General features: G+C 40.8%; 1 protein-coding gene across 1 annotated transcript in view; it reads right to left on the reverse strand.

Moving 5' to 3' along the window:
* ARPC2 (actin related protein 2/3 complex subunit 2) overlaps positions 1-19,177 on the reverse strand; it is a 28,596-nt gene extending 9,419 nt beyond the window's left edge. The window contains exons 1-7 of the mRNA XM_054585671.1: positions 19,062-19,177; positions 18,767-18,848; positions 10,938-10,972; positions 9,248-9,360; positions 5,206-5,251; positions 2,215-2,401; positions 1,495-1,588 (exon numbers count right to left, since the gene is read on the reverse strand). Of these exons, the coding sequence (XP_054441646.1) occupies positions 1,495-1,588; positions 2,215-2,401; positions 5,206-5,251; positions 9,248-9,360; positions 10,938-10,972; positions 18,767-18,840 (549 nt within the window). The 5' untranslated portion in view covers positions 18,841-18,848; positions 19,062-19,177. The remainder of the gene's footprint in view (positions 1-1,494; positions 1,589-2,214; positions 2,402-5,205; positions 5,252-9,247; positions 9,361-10,937; positions 10,973-18,766; positions 18,849-19,061) is intronic.
* Between the last annotated feature and the right edge of the window lie 5,679 nt (positions 19,178-24,856).

Below are 24,856 nucleotides of genomic sequence, written 5' to 3' on the forward strand. Positions count from 1 at the left end.
GCAGGAGCCAAGGTCGCCTTTTCACATTCCCAGACACCACATGTGCCTGCATGGTGCTAGCCTGTCACTAACGGGAGATACTGTCAGTGCAAAAATGCAGAAACTTTGCCTTCCCTTTTGGACAAGTCTCCCATCACATGTACCTTAAGGGAGGTGTTCACATTCATACATAGAAAGAGCACACAAAATTCTGCTAGGGAACAAACTCCAGTACATGCTCTACGTTAGGATCTGTTTAAAGTATAAAAATAAGCTAAGATGTCGCCTGGCATAAAATGGAACAAGACTGGTAAAAAACCAGCCAAATCTAAATATATAGTTCATAGCTTTTAAAATTAGACTGGATTTACCCCAATTTCTAAGCTACTGCATTTAATTCCCCTGTCAATTCTGCCTAAAAACACATGAAGTGCCTGTCTAGAGGCTTACATTTTGGACCAAAGATATATATATGTGTGTTCTCTGTCTCTCTCTCTCGCCCATAAGCTTTAGTACTCTGAAATGCTGGGAGCATCAATATTCCAGTTTTTTCTGCGTAAGAATTCCCAAATTACTTTCTGATTTGTTAGCCTAAACACAAAAAGCCATGACAGATGGATCAAATTGAGATCACTTTTGAAGATTTCCCTAGCCACTTAATAAAGTCGCCTTACTATATTAAGCACAACTGTCTTTCAACTCTATTTGGCAAAAACTATTTTGTCCCAGAATTCTTAAATCTCATCACCCTGCCAAGGAACGGAATGAACATACAAAAGGTTTTTTGAAAATTTAACCACTGTACTAGATTTCTGAATGCTGAGCTATCTCAGAAGAAACCAGCCTGGATACCAGTTCACCGGCGAGCCAGCAACTGGTTAGCAGACAGCATGACAAAGCTGTAATGGGTGTACTTTATCGCCCATTGCTATGTCCCCTTGCTAGTCAGAGATGAGCTTCTTGTGTTGATTTTGGTCAAACCCAGGCCAATTCTCTTCCCTATCAGTTCAACAACTCTACCCTATTAATGTATTATCTACTAAAGAATTTTCTATAGACTCCATCCTGAAAAAACTTTAGGACTAAACCAAGAATAGACCTTGCCAGGTATATGAGGAAAACAAGAGGACAGAAAATGTGACCAAACTTTATTTTTCCCCCCACATTACCTTTTTTATTGTCTTTTCCCCCATTACCACTTAATCCCCTTACACCTCCTTCTACCCCATGACCAAACTTTAAATCAAAGATTCCCATTGCAGGAAGGATGCTGAATAATTCAGTCATATTGTTAGTATGTTTAATGCTCAAATCACCATCTAGTCCAGTTCTGCAAAGCCTAAAACCACTAAGAAAAAGAAAACATTCAGTGAGTTTGGTGGGGGCTGTTTAAATCTTCAACGAGTTCTAGCATCAACACAACTGCCAGCTCCCTTTTCTATGTTTATGGTGCGTTTTGGTGCCGAGGTATAAATCATCACGCCACGGTCTCCCCGCAAGATGCCCGCTCCATACCTGCATGAACACCTTTCCAATGACCACATCGTCGTCATCCTTAAACACTGTGCTGAAGACTACTGTGACTCTGTCCTTTTTAGACTCAACGTACCTGCGGAGAACAAAACCCATGAGGGTAAATACAGAACCAGAACAAGGTTTTGTTGAGAACCTGACCTGCAACTAAAGTAGGAGGGTAAAATCTCTTAATTCACAAAACAAAGTGTGCCCAGTAAGACCAAGTAGTTATGGCCAACAAGGTCTGTATAACAATGCACAGCCTAGAGTGGCAGGAGATGCAAATCACCAGAGTAGATGTTATTAACTTTACCTATATGGTGTGAAATGGGTCTACAGTTAGTGATTCTCTGTATTCCACTTTAAAAATGTCTTTCCTGATATACTATGAGATTCACAACAAGTAGGTGATCCAAAAGTTGCAGTAACACAGAACCCATGATCACCCTCTGCCTCCTGCTTATCTGGGCTATATTACTGAAGGGGACTCAGAACAGTGGTGCTTAAAGGAAAGCACTGAATTTTCTTTTCATCTTTGCCAACTTTCAGTATCCCTCGTCCCCGCCCAGTCACACATCCTGGCTTAAAGAAGTTATAAGGAAGACATTTCAGCGGAGTTCACACAACAGACTCTAAAGTCTGACCTAGCTGTACGTGTTTTCAGCTGTTGAGTGCATGTGACAGCCACACCCAGGCTTCAGGACCAAATCCTATACTCACATGGTCTCATCATCTCTATAATGGATGACTGCCCTGTTCTCGCCTTCCTTCCCCTCTTCTTGGAACTGGAAGTATTTCTCAAAGACAGAGGCAAAACAATTTCGTTTCAACATGCCAGCCTGATGCACAATGGAATCCTTGGATGCAGGCAGATTTTCAAGGTCGTATAGCAAAGAGACATTGTACCCTGGAAGGGGAAAAAACAAAGCAGTTATTTTTTTAAAAAAACACAACAAAACCAAAAAAACTTTCCAAGTTCTATTGACATTTTATTATGTCTCAGTGATCATACTTTTAACTCCAGTAGAATGCTGTCCATTCCAATTTACCTCATAGGATAAATGAGGTGAAATAAAATCTCAATTGTTGTAACATCTATGTAAACATATATAGCTAATTAGCAAATACTATGCAAAAACTTGAACCAATATCAAAGATGTCTGATTACAAGTAAGAAATGGAAGGAAGTCATACTCTGGGGACTGTGATTAGATGTTTAGTGTTCTAGACACAGCTGTGAAGGGGACTGTATATGCATGCTCTCATTAGTTACATTTTTCTCTGATGTTTAATGTGCCAAGGGCCAAAAAGCTGGATAGCTTTTTGATAATAAAACATATCCCTTTATGTGCCACTGCAAATCCTTTGTGGAAGCAGGCAGGATATGGAAAAATCTAGAAATATATCTCTATACATCCCCAATAGTTTTGATTTGTATACACTGTAAAATTTTCAATGTTATTTTAAGATAACATATTTACTTCATTTGATCTTCCTAAGAATTCTTTGAAGCAGGTCAGATATGGTTTATTCTCATCTCAGAGGGAAAAAGATGTTCAAGCAGGCAAAATGCCATGACAAACACAGTCTGATAGAGAGGTAGAGGCAACTGAGCAGAAGTGGATCCAAATCCTGGCCCTGCCACTTTGGTGACCTTGAACAAACTGCCTAACCTCTACAATTCCTGCATCTTTTTTAAAAAAGGTTGGTGAGATGGGGAAGACTACTGGGACACTCAAGAGAAAGTGCAACATTTAAAGTGTTTGGAACTGAAGTGTCTGGAATAGTGAGTCATCAATAAGTGGGACAGAACAGGACTAAACTCCAAGTCTTCTGACCACTACACAATCCTGGCTCCTTACAGCATATTGGGGACAAATTCCAGTAAACGAGGTTGGCACACTTAATTATGTAATGAAATGATTAATACATGCCAAAAAGCCTATAGATGATTTTGTAAGAATATCTGTGTATTACCAAGGATAATTTCATTAACTCTAGGCAACTGAAGGGAATGCTTTTACGAGAACTGCATGGATTTCACAATGCTGAACCTCTTAAACCTTTATATAGTACTTTGTTACTATTTAATTATTCCTCAAAAGCATTCCTGAGGTCTGTTTTTTTGTTGAGTCTATCCTCAGTGAGAGCACAGGCTATCTAAAGCTCTGTTCTAGGTAATACTTAGCACATTTTTGGCCCTTCAATATTAAATAATATCAAGCATCATTCCATTTTAGGGACCCAAAAGTCAAAGGAACAGACTACAAGATTAGATTAAAAAAAAAAAAAAAGAAAAGAAAATATTAGAAGTCGAGCTTTGCCAGCTTTAGGAAGCCAAATAAAACAAACTAAATAAAACTATTGCTAAAGTCAGACTTTAAGTAAGGCTCCTAATATGACAAGAACATACTGGGCATGAAGTTAAAAAAAAAAAAAAAAAAAAAAAAAAAAAAAAAATCTAGCATGGCCTGCTGAGTTTTCCAAACTTGCCCAGATACACCCAGAGAAAAAGAGAAGGAACACCACCATTTTCATACGTTTTCCACTTGTATGAACACAAGGCCCGCAATCGGGCATTGTTTGTGTGTGCTGTAGTGGGAGGCGGGAACAAAGGCCTGGGACTGAAGCATAAACTCTCCGTGTCATACTCCAGTTATTCTGACAGATTTTAGGATCTACGCTGTGACAAGCATGCCCAAGAATTCCCACATTTTTTTTCTGTGTTAATTGTTTCTTTCTTTCTGAAATTTTCCTTAATCTTCTTACAGTGTTATTTACCTTTTTGGTTTTTATTTCTACTATGCACTGGTACCATCAATTTGGGGATTAACACATTTCAGTATTTATAGACTGCAGTCAAAGCTCCCATCAACAAATTCTCCTAGTAACAAGTTACATTCCAAAGACACCTTTCTGTATTTGATATTATGTTTCCAGAGCAGCACGTAGGAGACAGAGAAAGTATTCTACTGGGAGTGACCGTCAACAACTTGCAAATAAGGAGGATATAAGGAAGCAAAAGTAACTACTGTTAAAAGAAAATGATAGACACATCTTCCTTCTTAAAACAATGTGTTAATCAAGGCACCACAGCAACATTATTTAACACACATTATGCTCAAATGGTCTTACTACTTGGTCCTGACTATGGGGCCCAGTTGAATGCCTCAGAATTTGACTCTCACTTAACCATAGGGATGAAAATATTGTTTTTTCCACTTTAAACTTCCTTTAAAGCAACATAACATAGCCATTCTAATCAGAGATGGCCATGATGCTTTTTAATTCCTCTGGCCATTTTTGTTATTTGAAAATGTGAGAATGATTGTGACTATTCCTTTTTCTTCTCCAAATGTGCAGTGTACAGAAAAAGGTGCTATTAGGGGCCAACATCACCTTGGTCTTCTCAAACGGCATCTTAATCACGATTAAAGGTGGCTCCCTGGTTAAGAGATTAGGGAAGAGTCAACTGGCCCCTTTAAATAAATGTTAAAAACACATTATCAATTCTGTACACCACACTATGTATCGTTACTGGACAATGCAAAGCCCTTGAAAGCTATTTTTATGGATAGAGTTGAAGTGGAGACTGGGCTAATGCAGAAATATTTGTGCAACAATAGTTAAATCCTTTGGCTAAAAAAAAGCACAGTACGAACAGGACAAGTCTCTTTCCACGTCACTCCAGCCATGCACATTACTACATACCCGATTCTGGATTTACCAAGTAACTCCCGTACACTCTCTTTAGTAACTAGAAAACACAAGAACAAGCGTGTTAATCCAAAGGCTACGATAATTTCATTATTTTTAAAGCACTGTCCTTCCCAAGCTTCTCCTGAGCCAGTATCCTTCCTTTCATTTGGTGGATGGGAAACTGGATACAGAGGAGGATGCAGATTAACCTGAATTATCAAGCAAGTCACTCATAGAACTGAGATTAAATCCAAAAGGTTGGGCTAGGATCTGTTTTTCAGTCAAAGCTCTTCCTTTACTCTTTTAGGACCTGGTCAGACTCTTAGTATGTTCTCTGTTCTCCTCCAGAGCATACACTGCACATAACCACCTTTTTCAAGTACAGCAGGATGCATGCCAAGTGAGTATTGATGTTAGTCATCAAATAAGTACAGGTCAAACCACTAATCCATGTGAATGAAGAGATAAAGCCAGAGTTGGTGGGAACTAATTCCAGTTAGCCTGCTTATTGTGTATGCTTTCATCATCAGCTTTTTAAAGGCAAAAGACAATGGATAATGGAATCTTAGCCAGTTATTTATACCGGTGGGTCCATAGAAGATTGTACTCCCTAAATGTCTTTTTCCTCAAACCAGAACTTCCAGCTTTTTGGAGTAAATGATAAAACCCTTACTCCTTCCTATCACACCAGCAGGAATAGCTGCTTCACCTGGTGGACACGGCCCCTAGGCTGACATGCTTTGAGGAACAAACTATTTGGAAGGAATAGTTCTGACTTATACGGGACACATGAAGCACTAGAAAGGCAGTTATTTGAAGACAGAAAAAAAAGTAAGTATTAAAGCTTCTAGAATTCAGTAATCTTTTTGGTATTTTGTAGTTTTTGTACATGAATAGGCAACACACAGACATGGCTTATTATTAACCCTCATTAGGGAGGGAAGGTGTCATTACTATTGCACAAGAAGGTGAAGCCAAGGCCAATATACTAACAACCTCAGTAGTATAATAGGGTTTCACCTGCGGATTTCTCTTTCTAAGCATCCAATTTCTAACTCTAATCTCACCACACACACACTAATGACCCTCTTACATTTTCTGGGATTCCAAAAAAGGGCACTTAATCCACGGCAAGTTAACAAATTAAAAGTGAACAAAAGCACAAACTCTTGTTTTAATTATAGAAATTACACCCGCATGTTGTGGAGAATTTCGTTACTCAGCGATCACCACTGCCCGCACAGGCAGCAGCAGAGGGGAGCCCCAGTGAGCGAGCGCTCGTCCTGCTCCCTGCGGGGTCTCAGTGCCCACACCCGCGTGCCAGGCCAGTCAACAGATGTGAGTGACTGTCAATGTTTTCCTTCTAATCTTATTTTCAATGTACTCTCTAGAAACTAAAACAAACAAATAAATAAAATCAGCAGCAAACCATATAGTCTATGTCCCATTTGAGAAAATTAGCACACAGTTAGGTTCTCCACGGCCCCATTCTTAAGTATTCTTTAATATTCCATATATTCATTTAGCCATTTTCCTTTAGCTGGACGAAATTCTCAATCTGCAAAACTCAGATAATAGAGTGGACCTCAAAACATGAATCAGTAATCACATTTGTTTGTATAATGGCAAAAGATAAATGCCACATAGAATTCCTATCTGGTGGGCCACAGAGCCACCGTGAGGCGTCTTCACAGAAGAGGAACCGAGAGGGAGAGGTTTCACGGTCACAGAGTTTATTGGTGGCAGGGAGTTCTGACCTTCAGGTGTCTTACAGACCACTTCTCCTAAAGTTTCGGGGGTGGAGAAGTAACATGCATATTCCTTGAGAATCTTAACCAGCACACTGCCTCTGAGGAATAACTCTGTACTGTGTGTGCTACTGGTGTTTGGAGGAAGGGGAGATCAGACATGGAAGAAACTGCAGCTCCTAAGATTTAGTTTAATTCCATGGCTATTGGAATTAAGTTAATATTCTGAGATCTAAGAGGTTCTTGGAGCCAAATTTATACCATGATCAACTCCTTTGCTCCCTCCCCTTGGCCAAACCAGCCAACGCTTCCGTTTGCTTCACTTGCACTTTTAACCATGATTCACTTTTCAATTTGTGCCCACTCTCCCAACCTGACACCAGGAGATGGGTGTAGGCAACCTAACAATCATCCCCATCAGACCTCCCCACCCTAGTGGCAGGGCTTTTCTACTTGAAAAGCGCCCATGACAAAGTAACAAGCTTCCTGTGGTTATCACAGGCTGGTCACTGTTTAACCAAGCCAGGGAGCCATTTACTGTGCACTCTGCTCCAACACCGAGTGTTACTCCACCCACCTGAGTGCGTGGGGCTGGTTCTTTGACCCCTGTGGTAGCTGTAAGAATAGTAACATGCTCTGGAGTTCCATGGTAAGGAAAGCATAGACAGGAGAGGAAAGTTAAGAAATCTAGCTTAATTAACATTTTCTTTCCTTTCCAAGGACGATGATGATGATGATGATTATTGCACCTAGATCTTTACAGAGAGGGCTGCCTTCAGAGACTTATTACACAATTTGGTTGCCTGTTTAATTGTATGACAATTCTTTTCAGGCAGTTATTTTATAGTTAATCTAAAGCAGGGCCACCTTAATAGCCACTTGTTTTTTCATGCTTTTTCTCTGGTAAAGAGAAGAATTAGCTACCATCTTTTATATTATATAATCCTTTACATGGTTTATATGACAAGATCTTTTTCTTGAGCTTTTCTTTTCCAGGTAAAATAACTATGAATACAAATTCTCTAAACATTTCTTCTTCCTTTGAACTTAAGAGACAAACCAGAAAAGCTTTCTGACTCTTCCCTTGGATTTATGAGGCAAATCAACTGCATATGAATAACCAAGGGAAGTGACTTCCTATGGCTCTTGGTGTTCTGTTTGGTTAACCTACAAAATTTTTTTTTTCAAAAGATTTTATTTATTTGTAGGGAGGGGGAAAGGGAGGGAGAGAAACATCCATGTTCACGAGAAACATCTATCAGTTGGCCATTGCATGCCCCCAGCCAGGAAGCTGGCCTGCAATCCAGGCATGTACCCTGACCGGGAATCAAACTGGCGACCCTTCAGTTTGAAGGCTGGTGCTAAATCCACTGAACCACACCAGCCAGAGCCAATTTTATTTTTTAAACTAAAAAATTACTGAGATTTTGATCATTTCTTTTTTTTCAAACAGCCTTTTCATTACATAAATTTTAAATAATGAAAAGCTACTACTCTTAATCAGAAAGAAAATAGAAATGGCTCTATCTTCATTCAACAGATTAAGGAGAACCTAGCTTGTTAAAACGAAAAGATATTTGAAAACTGATTCAGGAACTGAGTCATACTTCCTGCTTTGAGACCCAACCACAATGTGCGCACACTGGTGTAATAGCATTTTCTTTCTTCCATAAATGGCTCTCCCCAGAGCAAATATAGTTCAACAGGAACCAAACCTGCTACTTTAACTATAGAAAAAAGCCAGTGAATAAGGCACGGCCACCAAAGTTTCACAACGCATGGACGTCCTTTCTTATTTCCCCTAAGGCAGACATACAGAAGAGACATACTTAAAGAGGCCAGTTCTAAAGAATATTTAATTTAAAGGGAAGATTTGTGCCTAAATTTTCAGAATGAAAAATTATGATTATAAACTTTGAACAGGCTAGAATTAATATGTCTGCTTGACACACAGAAATAGAACAGAACCCACTTCATTCTCGTGATAGCTATTTTTGTATTGGCCAAGGGAGAGTATTATTTGCTGCATCTTTTGAGAACTAAAGCTGTTTTTGCTTTCAATGGTTAGGGAACATCTTTATTTCTCCAGAGTAAAATGCAAGCAAGCAAGCAAAGAGCCAAAACCTTTTCTGGGAAACACTCTTTTTTACATCCTTATGAGAAATGGGAATCAAGAGCCCCTGGCCTGGTGAGCAAGCTGTCCAGGGTGGCCAGTGCCAGCAGGAGGGGTTCCGTATTATGGACCTTCTGAGTGCAAAGTTGCCAGGAGGAAACAAGAGTGCCATCGAAAATGATGTGGAACTTACCTCATCAGCACCATGTGCCTGAAGTTCCTTGTAGAATTTCAAAGAAATACTGACCATCACTTTTGTTTTGTCTCCATTAGGATTTGAAATATGATAAAGGACACCATCAAAATCTGTGAGTAAAGTGAATAAAACTGCTTAACTTGGGAATAGGGAATAATATCTCAAAGGGCCTATCTGTTGCAGGTCACAAGAAAAGTCTTCCTTTAAGAAGGCATATAAGTAAAATGGCATTTATTTTAAATCCATGTGGGCAGTCAGTAGAAACACTGGGATAGAACTGTTAAGCACCTACCTCTTTGTTTTCTTCTAAAATTACAAAGCTATTCTTACCTTAATCACAGCTTAGTGCTGGAAAATTTTTTTTTTTTAAAAACCCCTTTTATTGTGATGTATTTTAAACATGTATAAAAGTAAAAAGAACAGTATAATGAAGCCCTGTGCCTACTATGTGGGTTCCACAATTATCAACATATGGCCAATCTTGTTTCATTCAGACAACCCACCATGATTTATTCTAAACTAAATCCCAGATGTCATGTCATAAATATTTTAGAAGGTATCTCTAGAAGACTTAAAAATAAATAACCACAATACCACCATAATGCCTAAACTTTTTAACTTCTTAATAACAAATATCTAGTCAAGTGTTCAAATGCTATCTCAAACATTTTTTCTTAATACTGTCTTATTTGAATTCAGATCCAAACAACGCCCACACACTGCATTTGGTTCTCTTTTAAGTTTCCTGTTCTATAGGCCTCCTCTCTCTTTGGCTCTCTTTGGCAGTACACAGAGAACTTACCCTATGCAGGTTCTGAAACTAGGTGGTGGTACCATCTTTAGGGAAATCTGGCATTACAAGTGAGGAGGGAATGGGAACAATCTGTCAAGTGACACACTTCAGCGCTGCAAAGTCTTCCAGGATCATCTAGTCAAGCACCCTCATTTTACAGAGGGTGGCTGTATAATTCAAAGGTCACACAGCCAAGTGAGTAGCATTAACACTTAACTCTTCACAGAGGAGAGAAAGCAGTAACATCTCTCCCTGACTTGTTGACTAAGTCTCCAGCATTTTTGTGTTTCCCCACTATTCTAATTCTAGGCAAACTGAGTATCTTCAAGTTACTACTTGAAGATAGTAACTTAGTATTTCAAAATAAAAAAATCGAACTTTGTATCACAAAATTAAACCCAAACTTCTAAGACAGTAGCAGGCAACTTTACAAAGTTCAATAAATTCATAAAATAATCATCCTAAAATAAAGACCTCATTAAGACCTGACAATTTAAGGGAATGTACCCCAAACATCAAAGCTTGTTTTAGGAACAATTTTGTTTCCATTTTTTATATTGCGCTTTCTCTTCATAGCAGCAAATTTCAACCTCTTTCATCTCACGGCACATACAAAAGAATTACCAAAGTTCTGCGGTACACCAAAAAATATATTTTTTTGCCAATCTGACAAAAAAAGTATAATTTTGATTCATTGACACCAGACAGCTACTGTTGTGTTGGCTGTTGTTAATTTTTTTTTTTTTTTGGACAATCGAATTAAGGGAAAAGAGGCCAGTGTCCAGATTAAATAGATACTGCACGTTGACTAAATAGGTACTGCATGTTGTAAAATTTCTTGCTGTACAATGGTTGAAAATCGATGCTTTAGAGGATTGAGATAAACACACTTACCTGCAAATGTTACTTCTACTGCTTCTGGTTTGTTTCTGCAAAACAAAATCCCTTAATTAAGATAACTGTATTGCTGTTTGCCTTCAAGGGCACCTGCAAAGGCTCTTGAGCTTTACTGAAGATTCAGACCACTCTGTATCATGTTTACTGACCATCCGAATACACAATCCATTTTCTCATGCACCTGAACTGTTGTATTTACTTAAGGTGGAAGATAAGAAAAGGAAATAGGATGGACATAGCTTTTGTTTTCGAGCTGATGTGGAAACTCTATTGTGGTTGGTGCTCACCTTCAACTCTGAATTCACTAAGAGCATGATACACGCAGTTTGTTTATGTGAACCACAAGATGCCATCTTTTGGTCAATATCTCCCTCACAGGACAGTAGTGACGGAGGTAGTACATTCAGCAGGAAAACTGCTAAACAGAATATAGGATGCTTTTAATTTATTTAAAGTGAAAAGATGATTTCAGGCCATAAAACAAAACAGAAAGTTCTATTCCACTTCAAAGGCAATATGGAAGTCTTCCTACACATCCTTCCCTTTCCCTTTATATCACCAAAGTACTCCCTGCTCTCCGTGAAGCCACCTCTGACCGGTTCTGTCCTAGTACTGGTTTGTAATTCCAGTGCTGTACTTCCAGAGAAGGTGTAGCACAAAACACTGCAACCACTAAGAGTGGTCAAGACACCTCTTTTCCAACGGAAGCCTTTTCATCAGGACCACGTATATTTTCAGACAAATTAACACCCAGACACATTTGTTTTCTGACCTACTCATCAATAAAATAGGAGAACACAAGTGCTCCTACTCACCTCAGAACTGCTAAAGGAAAACAAGAGGCACTGGAGAACCTATCGCGGAAGGCAATGGCAGCCTCACACTTGCCACGCACTTCCCAGCTTAGCCTGGTATGTGGACTTCTATTTGACAAATGCTGAGTTATTATCTAGAAAGATGACAAACAGCCTAGCTATAAAAAATAACGGTCAATGAACCCCTAGCAAAAAGCTACTTTACACGTTCCCCCCACTTCTCAAAGCCCAAGGGTAGGAAAATGAAAACTGTTTTCTCAGCTAGCTACCACTAACTCAAATAATTCTACCTTGTTTTATGGGTCAGTAGACAAGACACACACATTTTCACGTTTATTCTTGCCTAACTTGTTCAGGACCTCACTGCTCCCTCACCTGTAAAAAGGACCCAAGACTGAGCTGCCCTCCAGGGTTGCTGGGAAATAACAGAATATGTAACATGGTTTATGACTGTTTAAAAAAGCTGCTGCAGAGGCTCAACACCACCTTTCAAGGAAACTGGCTTCTACTGAGCATGTAATTAGCCCTGTCGAAAAATGAACCCATACATATCACATACAAAGTGTCACCTTGCTTTTTCAAAGCCACCCATATGTGACTTAGGACAAGCACTTTGGGGTGTCTTTAAGAATGGAAGCATCAAGTGGGTTTATAAAAAAACACTGAGTTTAGAATGTGATAAAAAAACTTTATCAAGATTTAAATTGTTTCTGATCTTTCAATTTGAAACACTAACCAATAATAAAGGCAAGGCATGGCCAACAATCATTCCTTACTTCTGAGCAGCCCTGGTGGCTCAGTTTCTTGAGTGTAGTCCTACAAAGTGACAGGCTGCGGAAAGGACACCAGATCAACCTGGTCAGGGCACATGAATGGGTTGTGGGCTGGCTGGGGTGTTTGTGAGGCAACCACTGGATGTTTCTCTCCCTACCTTCCCCTCTCTCTAAAAATAAATAGAAAAGAAGTGCAAACATTAATCTATGGCCCATTTGGATGAGATATTAAGAGGCTGCACAACAGGAGGAAGCACTGGAGCACATTTTCCTGGGGAAGGCTGGCTGTGCCAGACACGGTGGAGGGTTTACAGAAGTCCACACTGCATCATATAGCAGGTGGTGGAGGATTTTCTTTTAGACTTTTAGGCTTTAATTCTGCCAGTGAAGAACCAAGTTCCTCACTCTCCTACTTCAACAGACTGGGAAGAATCAGCTAGAAATAAATCACCTCTGGATCCCAAGTTATAAACATTTTGACTCTGAAATTTTACATTGCTCTAGTCCGTAAAGCTCTCTGAGCACAGATCGCCAGTGGGAGAAGTCGCTAAGATCTGTGCTAAGCGGTTTGCTGCCTGACTTGAGAATATTTGTCAAATCACCACCATTAATATTTTAGTTTACTATTTATGGCTGCACAAAGGTTGCAGAGGAGACAGGCTGCAGAGAGAGCATTAGGCCAAAGGAGCCTTCCTGAGAAGTCATCTGGGAGTTAGAGGTCTGAGAACTCTATGTTCCAACAAGGAGACCGTACCAAGTGTGAAATATCCCTTAACAGGATTGTGTCTCGATTCCAAGACCAGGTGTTTGTTGTTTACTCCTGTGGTTTAAAAAATCATGGAGCAGCCCTGGCTGATGTGGCTCAGAGCACTGACTGCTGGCCTGCAAACCAAAGGATTGTCAGTTCGATTCCTGTCAGGGCACATCCTGGATTGCGGGCAGTCCCCAGTCGGGGGCAGGCAAGAGGCAACTGCTCAATGTATTCTCACACGTCAATGTTTCTCTCCTTCTCTTCCTCCCCTCCCCGTTCTCTAAAAATAAAATCTTAAAAAAAAAAAATCATGGAGCAGAGGGGTGTAAGACTGGTCTGGGGAAAAGTGTGCCACTTAACAGGCAGAAAAAAGGTTACGTGATTTTGTTTTATCATCTGCTAAGGTTTCAGATAGCGGGGGTGAGTTTAATCACAGAAGCAAGTGCTTCAGAATTGACGGTTCAATACAAGTTCTATCATCTACTGGCTATGTAACCACAGGCAATGTTAGTCAAATATCACTGAGCCTCAGGTTCTTTTTCTAGAAAATGGAGATTTAAAAAACACGCACCTCACAAGGTTGTTGTGAAGACTGAGCTAATATGTAGACAGCAAATTTTCCCAATCAGTGTTTTATGACTAAGTTAATAGATATGCTGCGATAATGATCCCCACAGTCCTTAGGGCAGACCAGTGGCAGGACCTTGAGGCTAGACCATTTACTGAAATGTACCTACCATTCTGTGTGTGACATGTTACAAAGACAGTTAGGAATCACTAGTGCTGGGCGCGCCTGCACAGTGCGTAATACATATGTCTACTCCTCCCAACTCTCAAGAGCCCTATTTTTCTCCACTGTAAATGGCAACTACTATCTGTCATAAGTGTGTATTTGACATGAAATGATGCCATGTTGAAGCTTATAGCAAAGTACCTGGTTCACAGAAGGTGACCGATAAATTAGTTTTTCTTCCAGGTGCTGTCTGAGGACACCAGACTTTGAAGTCACAGTTGGGAGAGGTTTTGGTATTGTGGTAATTCCCAGAATCAGGAATGGATCAGCAGTACAAGGAGAAAGAGAATCCCTATTAGTGTCAGACTACTGTTGATGTCTGGAATCCTAGAACAAGCTGGTTGAAGTCCTCAGGATTACTGACTGGACAGCAATGAGACACTAAAATGTATTAAATTCATTCAGTTGGGTTTCAAGAACTATTCTTAAAATTCTTTAGAAAAAAGTTTTTTTCCTAAGGAAGCTTCTAGAATGTCACTGGTAAGTCAGTTAAACATCCCCCCACCCTTCATGGCAACTGTATTATCCAACCCTTTTGGAGTTTTTACTCCCAAATGTATCCAATTCCCTTTGGGCATTTATGTCCCTCTTCTAGCTATCCCTTCTGTACACTGAATTAGAGGAATTACTGAATTCTGCTCACTATCTTACTATAAATGTTTTTGATCATTTTCCCTTGAGTCCTCTATAAGGCTCCCATCATGCTTCTTGAGTAACGCCTACAAAAATGGATATTAGATAAGAGGTGGCCTTCCTCTGCGCTACAGTCATTATTTCAAAATATGGAAAAGAGGATCTAAAAGGCAATTTACATGTTAGAAAAGCAATGAAGTCCTAAATAAACTAAGAACTATTTTAGCTGCCTTCATTTACTCCCTCAAGAAAACATTTACTGAATCGATTACCTACCTACCTACCTACCTACCTACCTACGTGCGTGCGTACGCACACAAACAGTGTGGATGGGGGTGTGGGGAAGATGACTAAAAAGATAAACCCTGCCCTGAAGGAGCCATTAGTTGGTGGAGGGCAGCCCTGGGGCTTCAGGCCCAAAGCAGTCCCAAGGAGGCCAGAGGACAGGCAGCAAAGTGTGTAACCATAGTGGCCTATAAAAGACCAACCAGATCATCTTAGCAAATCAGCCATTACATTCCAGTTCTTCTGAATGCTTAAACAATGCCCTGATTCCAAGTCACTTCAAACCAGTCTGTCTCTCTGAGGACATATGCAGCATATTTGGCAATGAGAACAAGGTATCAGCAAGATTTAATTTATTCCTTTCTCAAATTTCTCCTACAGTCCTCGCCCACCCCAAACGGCACTGCTTGCTTACTGAGCTTCACTCCCCCTCACAGAACCACAGCTTCCCACAATATGCACAGCTGTGGCAAGGAGCGAGCATGCACTTAAAATCAACAGCAATTTGTATCTGACAGCATTTTGTCAATCTTGGACTCTGGACTCTTAGTTGGCAGCCTAGCTTCTAAGACTGAAAAAGTTCTTGGTGTGTACACAGTAACAAAAGAATTAAATTAATTGGCCAGATTACTTCGGCTTTAATTGGGTGTCTGGGTAAGAATTCCTAAATGAAAAAGCAATGCTGTTGACAAGACCTGCACATGAGGTTATTTGCAGCGCTGAGTATAGCTTTTTAATCAGTCACATTTTCTTAGTCGGTAGGCTACTGGGAAAACAATTTACCAATAATTATCATTTTGTGAAGATATAGGATTCATTCCAAAAAGCCACTCTCCCAGGAGTGTGGTAGGAAAAAACAAAAAGCAATTTGTTTGGAATCAATCTTAGGCTTTGTCGGAACTGTCTCCAAATTAAAATATTATTATGACCAAATGTATTCTTAAAAGAGTTTAGATGACAGACAAAACGGCTTTACCCAAAGGAAATTTAGACTTTTAGTAGGATGTCACAGGCTAGAAGATCCAACAGGATGATCTGAGATGCAACATTTAAAAAAAAAGATCAAATTTAAAAGGAAAGCTACTGCAACTGTGTTCTGAGTATATGCCACAGAACTGCTTTAAGATTATCTCATGCTCACATTTTTGGTAGCTGCCGTGAGTGCTATTAGAACATTCTGCAATAATGGAAATGTTGTATCATGTGTGCTGTCCAAATACAGCAGCTACTAACCACATGTGACAACTGAGCTCTAGAACTGTGACTAGTGCAAGGAACTTAATTTAATTTTACTTCACTTTTTAAATTTAAACTTAACTAGCCACACGTAGCTACTGGCTATCATATAGGAAATTGCAGAGTTGGGAGATTCACTCTGGAACCGTAATTTCCCCAACTGGTTTGCTCTGAGAAGAGTAAAGCATTGTGGAGCTGGCCCTTCCAGCAGGTTTCCACAGGCAACGCCTTTCAAATCTCCAGGGCTTGCCCTCCAAGTTGCTACCTTTCCTTAATGTCTTTCTCTGATCTTCACCCCAACACTTCTCACCCCTTAGCTAACTTTGCCAAAACACTCTCAGAAAGGCCCCCTTTTTCTGTTTCTGTTGGTGCCGGGCACTAGTAGAATCCCACAAATGTTTATGATTATCATGCTAGCTAACCTTTGCTGGAAGCTCTCCCCTAGGCATGAGCCTTGATCAATACTTCACTGTTGCCTGACCTTACCGGTATGCCTGGAAATTCACACTAGGGTTTAGAAGCAAGATTCTCCTGGGTGTTGTACGTGCAATCCTAGGAAAGCCCTACCTCACAGGCCAGATATCATGGGCTTTTTTCAAAGATTTTCAAAGTGCTTTTCAGAAGAATGCATTTTGAATCCACTCATTTAAATGAATCCAAAGGGAAGATAGGCCAGAATAAAAGCCAAACAAACCTTGCCGCCCTGCTCCAATATCTGACATTGCTACAACACAGGCTTTGTAAGAAATGTCCTAGAAGTTCCATCTTATGCCTTCCAGACTTGAATGACTACTTTAATGCCTCTAAAATGGTTAGTTGCTCTTTTTAAGAGTAATTTTCTAAAAAGAATAGAGTTGAAGTTCTGAATAATGGGCTACATTTTGTAATCACAAGTTATTAACACACAAATAGAAGTGAACAGACTCCCACATTACAAGGCATGCTTCTACTTGAAAATGCAGGCATTTATCTTGTAGATCAGCTTATAAGTGCCCAGGTCTCATTTCTTCACTAGTCTGGACTTGAGACTGCACTTAAGATCGGCTGTAAAAATGCAGAAGTTAATTAACTTCCTCTTCTGTGCCACACGGCTCACAAAGTATACATCAATCACCCAAAATAAGACGGAGCTGATTCACTTGAACATTTAAAATGCAAAGGAAATGACAAGTGGAGGCTTAAGGCACAAAGCAAGATAGCCTAAAATATAAGCACTGCACCCCTGGCAGGAAACAATAGCTGCGGCTCACTGTAAGCACTACTTTAAGGAAAGTTCTGCTTTGTTTTACAGATAAAACCTGTGGCCTTATAAAGGAGATAAGAAACACAATATAATCAATTAAAGCAGTGGGCCAGTAGTTGTTCGTTTGTTTGTTTTTTAAAAAATATCTGCAAGCCACAAATTCATATGATCATTTAGAGTTTTCCTTCCACCAATCCTCTCCCATCTATGGATCTCCAAGAACCTACTTTCCCATTATTAGTTCCCAGCTCACCGGAAACAGTGTGCACTTATTTCCTCAACTGTGCAACCAAAATGTAAAAACCCATCCTCACAGATGAGGAAACGAGGCAAAGGGACTAACCACAGGGTACCAAAAATTAGAAGCTAAAAATTTCCTGGCTCATGTTTTAAAAGCAAAGCAGCTTTAAGGGAGGAGGCTGTCTTCTACTGATTTCCTATGTTTGACAGAGAAGGCTGTCTTGGAAATTTGTCCTAAACCCACCTTTACAAAGGCTAATGGTAAAAAAGGTTATCTAAGATCTTTATAGACGCTTTCAAGTGTGTACCTGAGCCAGGATGACAAAAGAAAAAAAATCACAGACCAGGGGGCTGGTACAGAACGTAAAAGATAATCAGATAAAGCTAGTGGGTGGGGAACAGAGGAGGAGAACCTCCGAAGGGAGATAAGGAAGGGGTGTGGATGGGGCGACTATTAGCTTTGCTTGAGAAATCTCTCCCAGTAGGGTTCAGGGAAGGGAAGCCAGAGAGATCGCGTTTTTCCGGCAGCAAGCCTGGGTCTGCCTTCAGTCTTCCCTCCTGCTCCTTCAGATGAGGAGCCGGGGGTGGTGAACGAGAAGGCTGGTAAGGATCTGGGCCTGCGTCTTCTTCCCTCCGCCAGCTCAGGGAATTCCTGAAAACTCCTTCCAACCCAATCCAAACGGGCTATCTTTGGGTTGGTAACAATGACGGGGAACACGGAGTGAAGTGGTCCCATGCTCGCCACAGAGGGCAATGGGATCCTCCTGGGAGAGTTCGGCCCCAGCTGCCCTCACGTTCCACAGGTCTCTTGCCCTTTAGCACGCGCACTCCTGTCCACTCACTGCTTCCGCATCCCTCCTCCGAGCCTCTCCCCGCGCATCTCTGCCCCTCACCCCACCGCACTGAATCGCCTCCCACGTCTACTCCTCCGGGGCAGTCCCTAAACCCGGCCAGGTCTCCTAGCTCTCTCCTCCACGTCTGGGGGGCTGAACACCATGGATTAGCAAGGGTCAACCCCGCCTCCTCCGCAACCCTCCGGCCCCGGGCGCGAGCTCACCCGGCTGCCGCGTTCTCGAACTTGAGCGCGAGCGTCTCCTCGATGATGCGGTTGTTCACCTCCAGCAGGATCATGGCGGCGGCTGCCCCGGGCAGGGAAAGGAGAAACAAGGGCGGGTGAGGGTAGGTAAGAGAGGGAAGGACAGAGGGAGCGGCCCTGCTGCCCCCTGAGAAGGGGGGCTGGGTGGGGTAGGAGGTTAGGGAAGGAGAGAGGGACCAGGGTGGGGGGAAGGGGAAGACGCACGCACTGCCCCGCGCACGGACTGACTGTAGAGACACCCACCCACCCGACCGACCTGGCCCCAGAAGCCTGAACCCGCCTGCCGAGCCGCCGCCGCCGCCGGTGCCACTGCTGCCGCCTCACCCACAAGACCGGTCCCCGCCCAGCCCCCGGCTCTAGCCGGCCACTTCCGCTCTCACACCCACTTCCGCTCGCCACCCGGACGCGCGGCCCGGCGGCGCCATTTCCGTTCCGACCACTCGTGCGCGCGCGCAGGTGCGCGCGAGGGCGGGGTAACAGAGGCTGTGCTTGCACATGCGCGATGCCGCCATCCCACCTCCAGTTTCCTACGGACCTCCTCAAGTCCAACCCCTTTTAAGTCCCGCAGCCCGCTGTCTTTTCCCGGGGCATGTCACACTGTCCAGCCTTTCCCTCCCGCTCGCTGGTCTCAGAGGTCCAGCTCCACCCTTTCGGTCTTGTCAATTCAGAGACCTCACAAATAGTTTGTCCTTGTCACCTACTAGCCGGCTTCTTTGCTCTCAGCTTGTTTTTGTCTGTTCCTTATGTGTCTCTGTTCCTTAGGTCCCTAATCACTGCCCAGTGGCACGTTCATACATTTCTCCAATTATTATTTAGTGGGCTCCTGCTTTTGCTGGGGATACAGTGGTGAATGAAATTAGACAAGGTCTTTCCCCAGTGGAGCTTATAGTCTGGTAAAGGAAGCGAACAATAAATAAACCCTCAATTATATAACTACAAATTGTTTAAAGGATAATGAAGGACAGGAATGAGAAGTCGTCTAGGTGAAAAGGCAACTTGGATGGGCTTCCTTGGGTTCCTGTCATGCCTCCAATTCTGAGCCTGGGAAGTAGTCTCCGCGGACTCGAACAGGATTCTCTTTGCCTTGGAAACCCACACTGTCCAGTACCTCTGCCACGTATACCCTTTACTCACCTGCATGTGGAATCTACTCAGTTTTGTGCGTCATCTGCACCTTCCGCCTGTCTTCTCCAGGGAGAATTTAACATACTTAGTTGTTTTATTTTCTGCTAAATGGTCTTGGGCGGGATGGGGGATTTAGATCCAAAAAATCAGCAACGACATCGTCGACAACAACAAAATTATCACTTGTCTTCAAGGCTGATATAGCCCTTTAAAACAGATTTTCTTTTTTTATTTAAAGATTTTATTTATTTATTTTTTAGAGCGAGAAGGAGGGAAGGAGAAAGAGAGGGAGAGAAACATCAGTGTGTGGTTGCCTATCGCACACCTCCTACTGGGGACCTGGCCCTGCAACCCAGGCATGTGCCCTCACTGGGAACTGAACCAGCGACCCTTTTGGTTCGCAGGCCGGTCTCAATCCACTGAGTCACAACAGTCAGGTAAAACAGATTTTCTCACTTAACATCAATGGGTATACTTCAAGACATTGCAGAGCCCCCCAAATTACATGCTAAAGTTCTGACATGTTGAACTAAAATAATGCATATACATGTTATACACACACACACACACACACACACGCATTAAAGGCTTGTAATGAGGGAGGCAATTCCCTGGCTGACTCTTTAGTGACAGTATCTTCAACTTTTATACATATTTATTTGGATTAGATCCATATATCTAAATAAACGCTTATGTGACTAAATTCTTGATTTGTTAATTTTAAGGATTATCTGTTGACTTCCTGACATGACAGATAAGAGCACCCTTATCTGTACAAAGCTCTATCATTTTGGTACCCATCTCCCACATAGTTATGAAATAGGTTTTTGTTAAACCAATAATCAGAATTTGAATTATTATGTGTGGAAATATTGTTTACCAATGAGCCAAGAAGTGCACTGCAACAATGCCTCCTTGCTTACACAACCCTTCATTTTTCTTAGCACTATTACTTTTTTTTCACTCATCAATTTTCAATATATCTACAGTTGGCTGCCTCCCCACCATGCATAGCGCTCTAAGACTCTGTCAAAAAATCTAGTAATATTTTCCATATATTCAAGTATGTAAGTCCCACTTTCCTGCAGAGTCTTTGTCCCAGGATCTTCCTTCCTCCTGTTTCAATTTGGATTGACTGCTCTATAGACTTGTACTACAGATGTTATTCTAGGATTTTCCTTCATTACTGTTTTGGACTGGTTTTTCTCATTTCCTACATTCCATGTCTTTCTCCTTCTTGGTTTACTTCCTTGTTTTGCTAAAGCACCTCCTCTAGACCTTCCTAAGGATGAGAGATAGGGAATATATAGCTAGAATCTTTGATTGTTTTACAATATTTTAATTCATTGTAAAATTTGGTTTGTTAGTTGGGCTGGTTACTGGATTCAAGTTTGAAAATAAAATTTTTTTCTTATACTTTTGAAGGTATTATTCCACTTTCTTCTACCTTTCAAGGTTGTTATTTAAAAAGTCTGATTTCTATTCATATCCTGGATCCTTTGTATGTTATATCTTCCTTGTGTCTGGAAGCATTAGGATTTTCTCTTTAGGCTGGAAATTTTATAGTGATGTGCTTTGCCGTGACTCTCAATTTTTTTGTGCTGAGCACTGATTCTAAATGGAAACTCATGTACTTCTGTTTTGGGGGAAATTTTCTTCGATTATTTCCTTGATAATTTTTTCTCCTCTATTTTCTTTGTTTTTTTCCCCAGAATTCCTATTACAGATGGTTCCACTTACAATTTTTCAACTTCCTGATGATGGGAAAGCAATACACATTTAGTAGGAATTACACTTCAAATTTTGGATTTTGGTTTTTTCCTGAGCTATTGATAGGCAATCAGATACTCTCTTGTGATGCTTGGCAGAGGCAGCAAGCTGCAGCTCCCAGTGAGCCACGCACTCAAAGGGTAAACAACTGATACTACTCTACAGTGTAGTATTGAACCCAATTTTTTATTTTTTATTTTTAATCCTCACATGAGGCTATTTTTTATTATAGATTTTAAAGAGACAGGAAGGGAAAGAGAGAGAAACATTAATGTGAGGGAGAAACATCGATCTGCTGCCTCCCTTCTGCATCCCGACCAGGGATTGAACCTGAACCTAAGTATGTGCCCTGACTGGTGATCAAACCCTCAACCGTTTGGTGTATGGGATGATGCTCCAACCAGCCAAGACACCCAGCCAGGGCTGCATGCATTTTCAATATGATGGATTGATTGGGACATAACCCTATCGTAAGTTGAGGAGCATCTGTATTTAGAAGATAGATTTATGGATGGATCCTTTATTTTTCTACTTACTGTTTCTTTGGGTGGTTTTGTTTGTTTCATTTTTATTTTTAATAGTGATAATATGTACATAACATAAAACTTATCATCTTAAACATTTTTGAGTGTAAAGTTCAGTAGTGTTAAGTATATTCACATTATTGTACAGCTAATTTCAAGAACTCTTCATCTTGAAGAACTGAAACTCTGTACCCATTGTTTGCTTTTGTTCTCTTTTTTCTGAGATACTTCCTTATCATTATTTTCAACCATTTTAAGTTTCAGTTTTCTTATATTTTTCCCCCAAGATCTTTTTTCCCCCCCATGTTATTTGATCCTTATTTTATGGACCAGAATCTCTTCAATATTTCTGAAGATTTTATATGTTTTATTAGGAGTATCTTCTCTCTGAGGACATTATAGTGTGCATGCTTTAGTTTTTCTTGTGCTTTCTGTTTTTTGGGGTCATTCATTATGCTAATTAGTTTTGGTCTTTCTCTGTTATGTTAGTGGCCATCATCAAAAGACTGGCTACTTTAGCAGTCTGTTTATATTTAAATACAAGAAGGCTCTAAAAAGATTCAGTGGAGGCTGAGGGTGTGGGCAAAATGAATTGACTATTTCCTTGTTACTCAACAGGGTCTAGCAACATTGGCTTCATGGGCGGCGGGAGGTGGGGGGGCGCCCTTTGAAAATGCAGAATACCTATTATAAACTACAGCCTTCAGAATCTGCATTTCAACAAGATCACAATGCACATTATACTGTGAGAACCTCTGTGTTAATGGGCTTTACTGTAAAAGGCACCAAGTGTGTACCAGATTTCATTGGGAGCCCACAAATGTCAACATTGGGAGGACTTCCCTCCAGAGAAGAATCCTCCAGTTGTGTTTAGGGCTTATTGGCTTGGCTGTGAGTATTCCCAGAGTGTATGAGAACATGGAAGAATGCTTTGAGTCCCAGCTGACTTCCCCTTATGCCATTATCAGACTCGTGTCTATCCGCTGTCTTCCACTGGGCTAGAGTCTATAGAAAACGGATCTTTGGTGGTGGAGATGAAGGAAGGTACGCAAGTGGTGAGATAGGTTGGGTGGGAAAAGCGATAAATCATTTCACTGCTTTGGGACCTAGAACAGATTTTCAACCAATTTTCATTTTGCTTTATTTAGTTTGTTTAATGACAAATGGAACAAATAAATATCTTTGTACCCACCACCCAGATTTCTTGAATATTAACATTTTATAATTAAACTTGCTTTAGAGCTTTTTAAAAAAGAAATACAGTTAAAACTGCCTGTGAACCCCATCCAATTCCATTCCTTTCTCTCCTTTCTCCCTCACCTCAGTAAAGGTAACCATCTCTCTGCGTTTGGTGTTTATCCTTCCCAAGCATGTTTTTGCATGTATCCATAAACAATGTATAGCATTTTTCATGATTTTAAGCTGTTAATTGTATCATACTGTAATCTTTTGAAACTTGTTTCTTTTAGTCAACAATGTGTTTTTGAGATTTAACTGTGTTGTTACATGGAGCTATTTTAACTGTGATGTTGCATTCCAATGTAAGATTATTCATTATGATTTTCAAGGTATTCATTCATTCTCCTGCTGAAGGACACTAAAGTTCTTTCCAGTATTTTTGCTACAATAGCAATGCTGCTTTGAACATTATCTTATACATATTTTCTTTGTACAGGAGTGAGAGTTTCTTTAGAGTATGGTCCTAGGAATGTAGTTGTTAAAATGTGAGCTACAGACATCTTCAACTTTGCTAGACGTTGCCAAATTGCTCTCCAAAGTAGTTGTACGAATTTATGCTTCCACTAGCAAAGGGAGGTTCTCATTGCTCCCTGTCCTTGCTAGCACTTGGTATTGTTAGCCTTTGACATGGATGAATATTAAAAAAAATTATATCGTTCTTAAAATAAAAATTATCCAGGCAGACAGAGAGAAATGCATGAAGCCTTAGAGGCCAGATAACATCTTGCAGAAAGTGAAAGCAGATCAGTAAACTGTAGGGTAAAGCTGAAAGGGGGACGTGCTAAGAGATGGATAGATGGAGACATAATAATAGCTAACATTTATTGAGGTTGAGGATTTATTCTGTGCTAGGTGCTGTTTAAATAGCCTTACATGTACCATCGCACTGAATCCTTGTGATAACTCTAAGTAGGTACTACTACTCGTTCATTTTGTAGATGAGGAAACAGAGACGCTGAGAGGCTGAAGATGTCTCCAAAGTCGTACTTGTGACTGGTTATTGAGCTGGGATTTAGGTTTCATATGTCATACTCTTGATTATTATGCAATACTGGTATCTACTACTGAACTAGATAGTTTTGTACTTTTGTTTCAAGTGTGATAAAATCAGAATATAAAAAACTTCACTTGACACTCCATTTAAAAATAATGAAAACAGCTTCTTGTTTAAATCTTCATCCTACTGAACCCTGTTGCCCAAAGTAGGGAAAGTGTTCTAAAATAGCCAGAAATTTTCTGTTACTAGTCTTATAGATAAAAGCTGGAGGTCAACTTGGCTCTTTTCCATTCTCCATTTTCCATTTAATCCTCTGGATCTGCTCTTCACTCTGCTCCATCCCCACACCTACTGGGCCACCGGCACTTGGGCTTTGGTTGGCCAAAAGAGAGCTCC

This window comes from Pteronotus mesoamericanus, unplaced genomic scaffold, assembly GCF_021234165.1.
Source record: "Pteronotus mesoamericanus isolate MK-2021 breed Mesoamerican mustached bat unplaced genomic scaffold, CSHL_Meso_final contig_90, whole genome shotgun sequence".
NCBI lineage: Eukaryota > Metazoa > Chordata > Mammalia > Chiroptera > Mormoopidae > Pteronotus > Pteronotus mesoamericanus.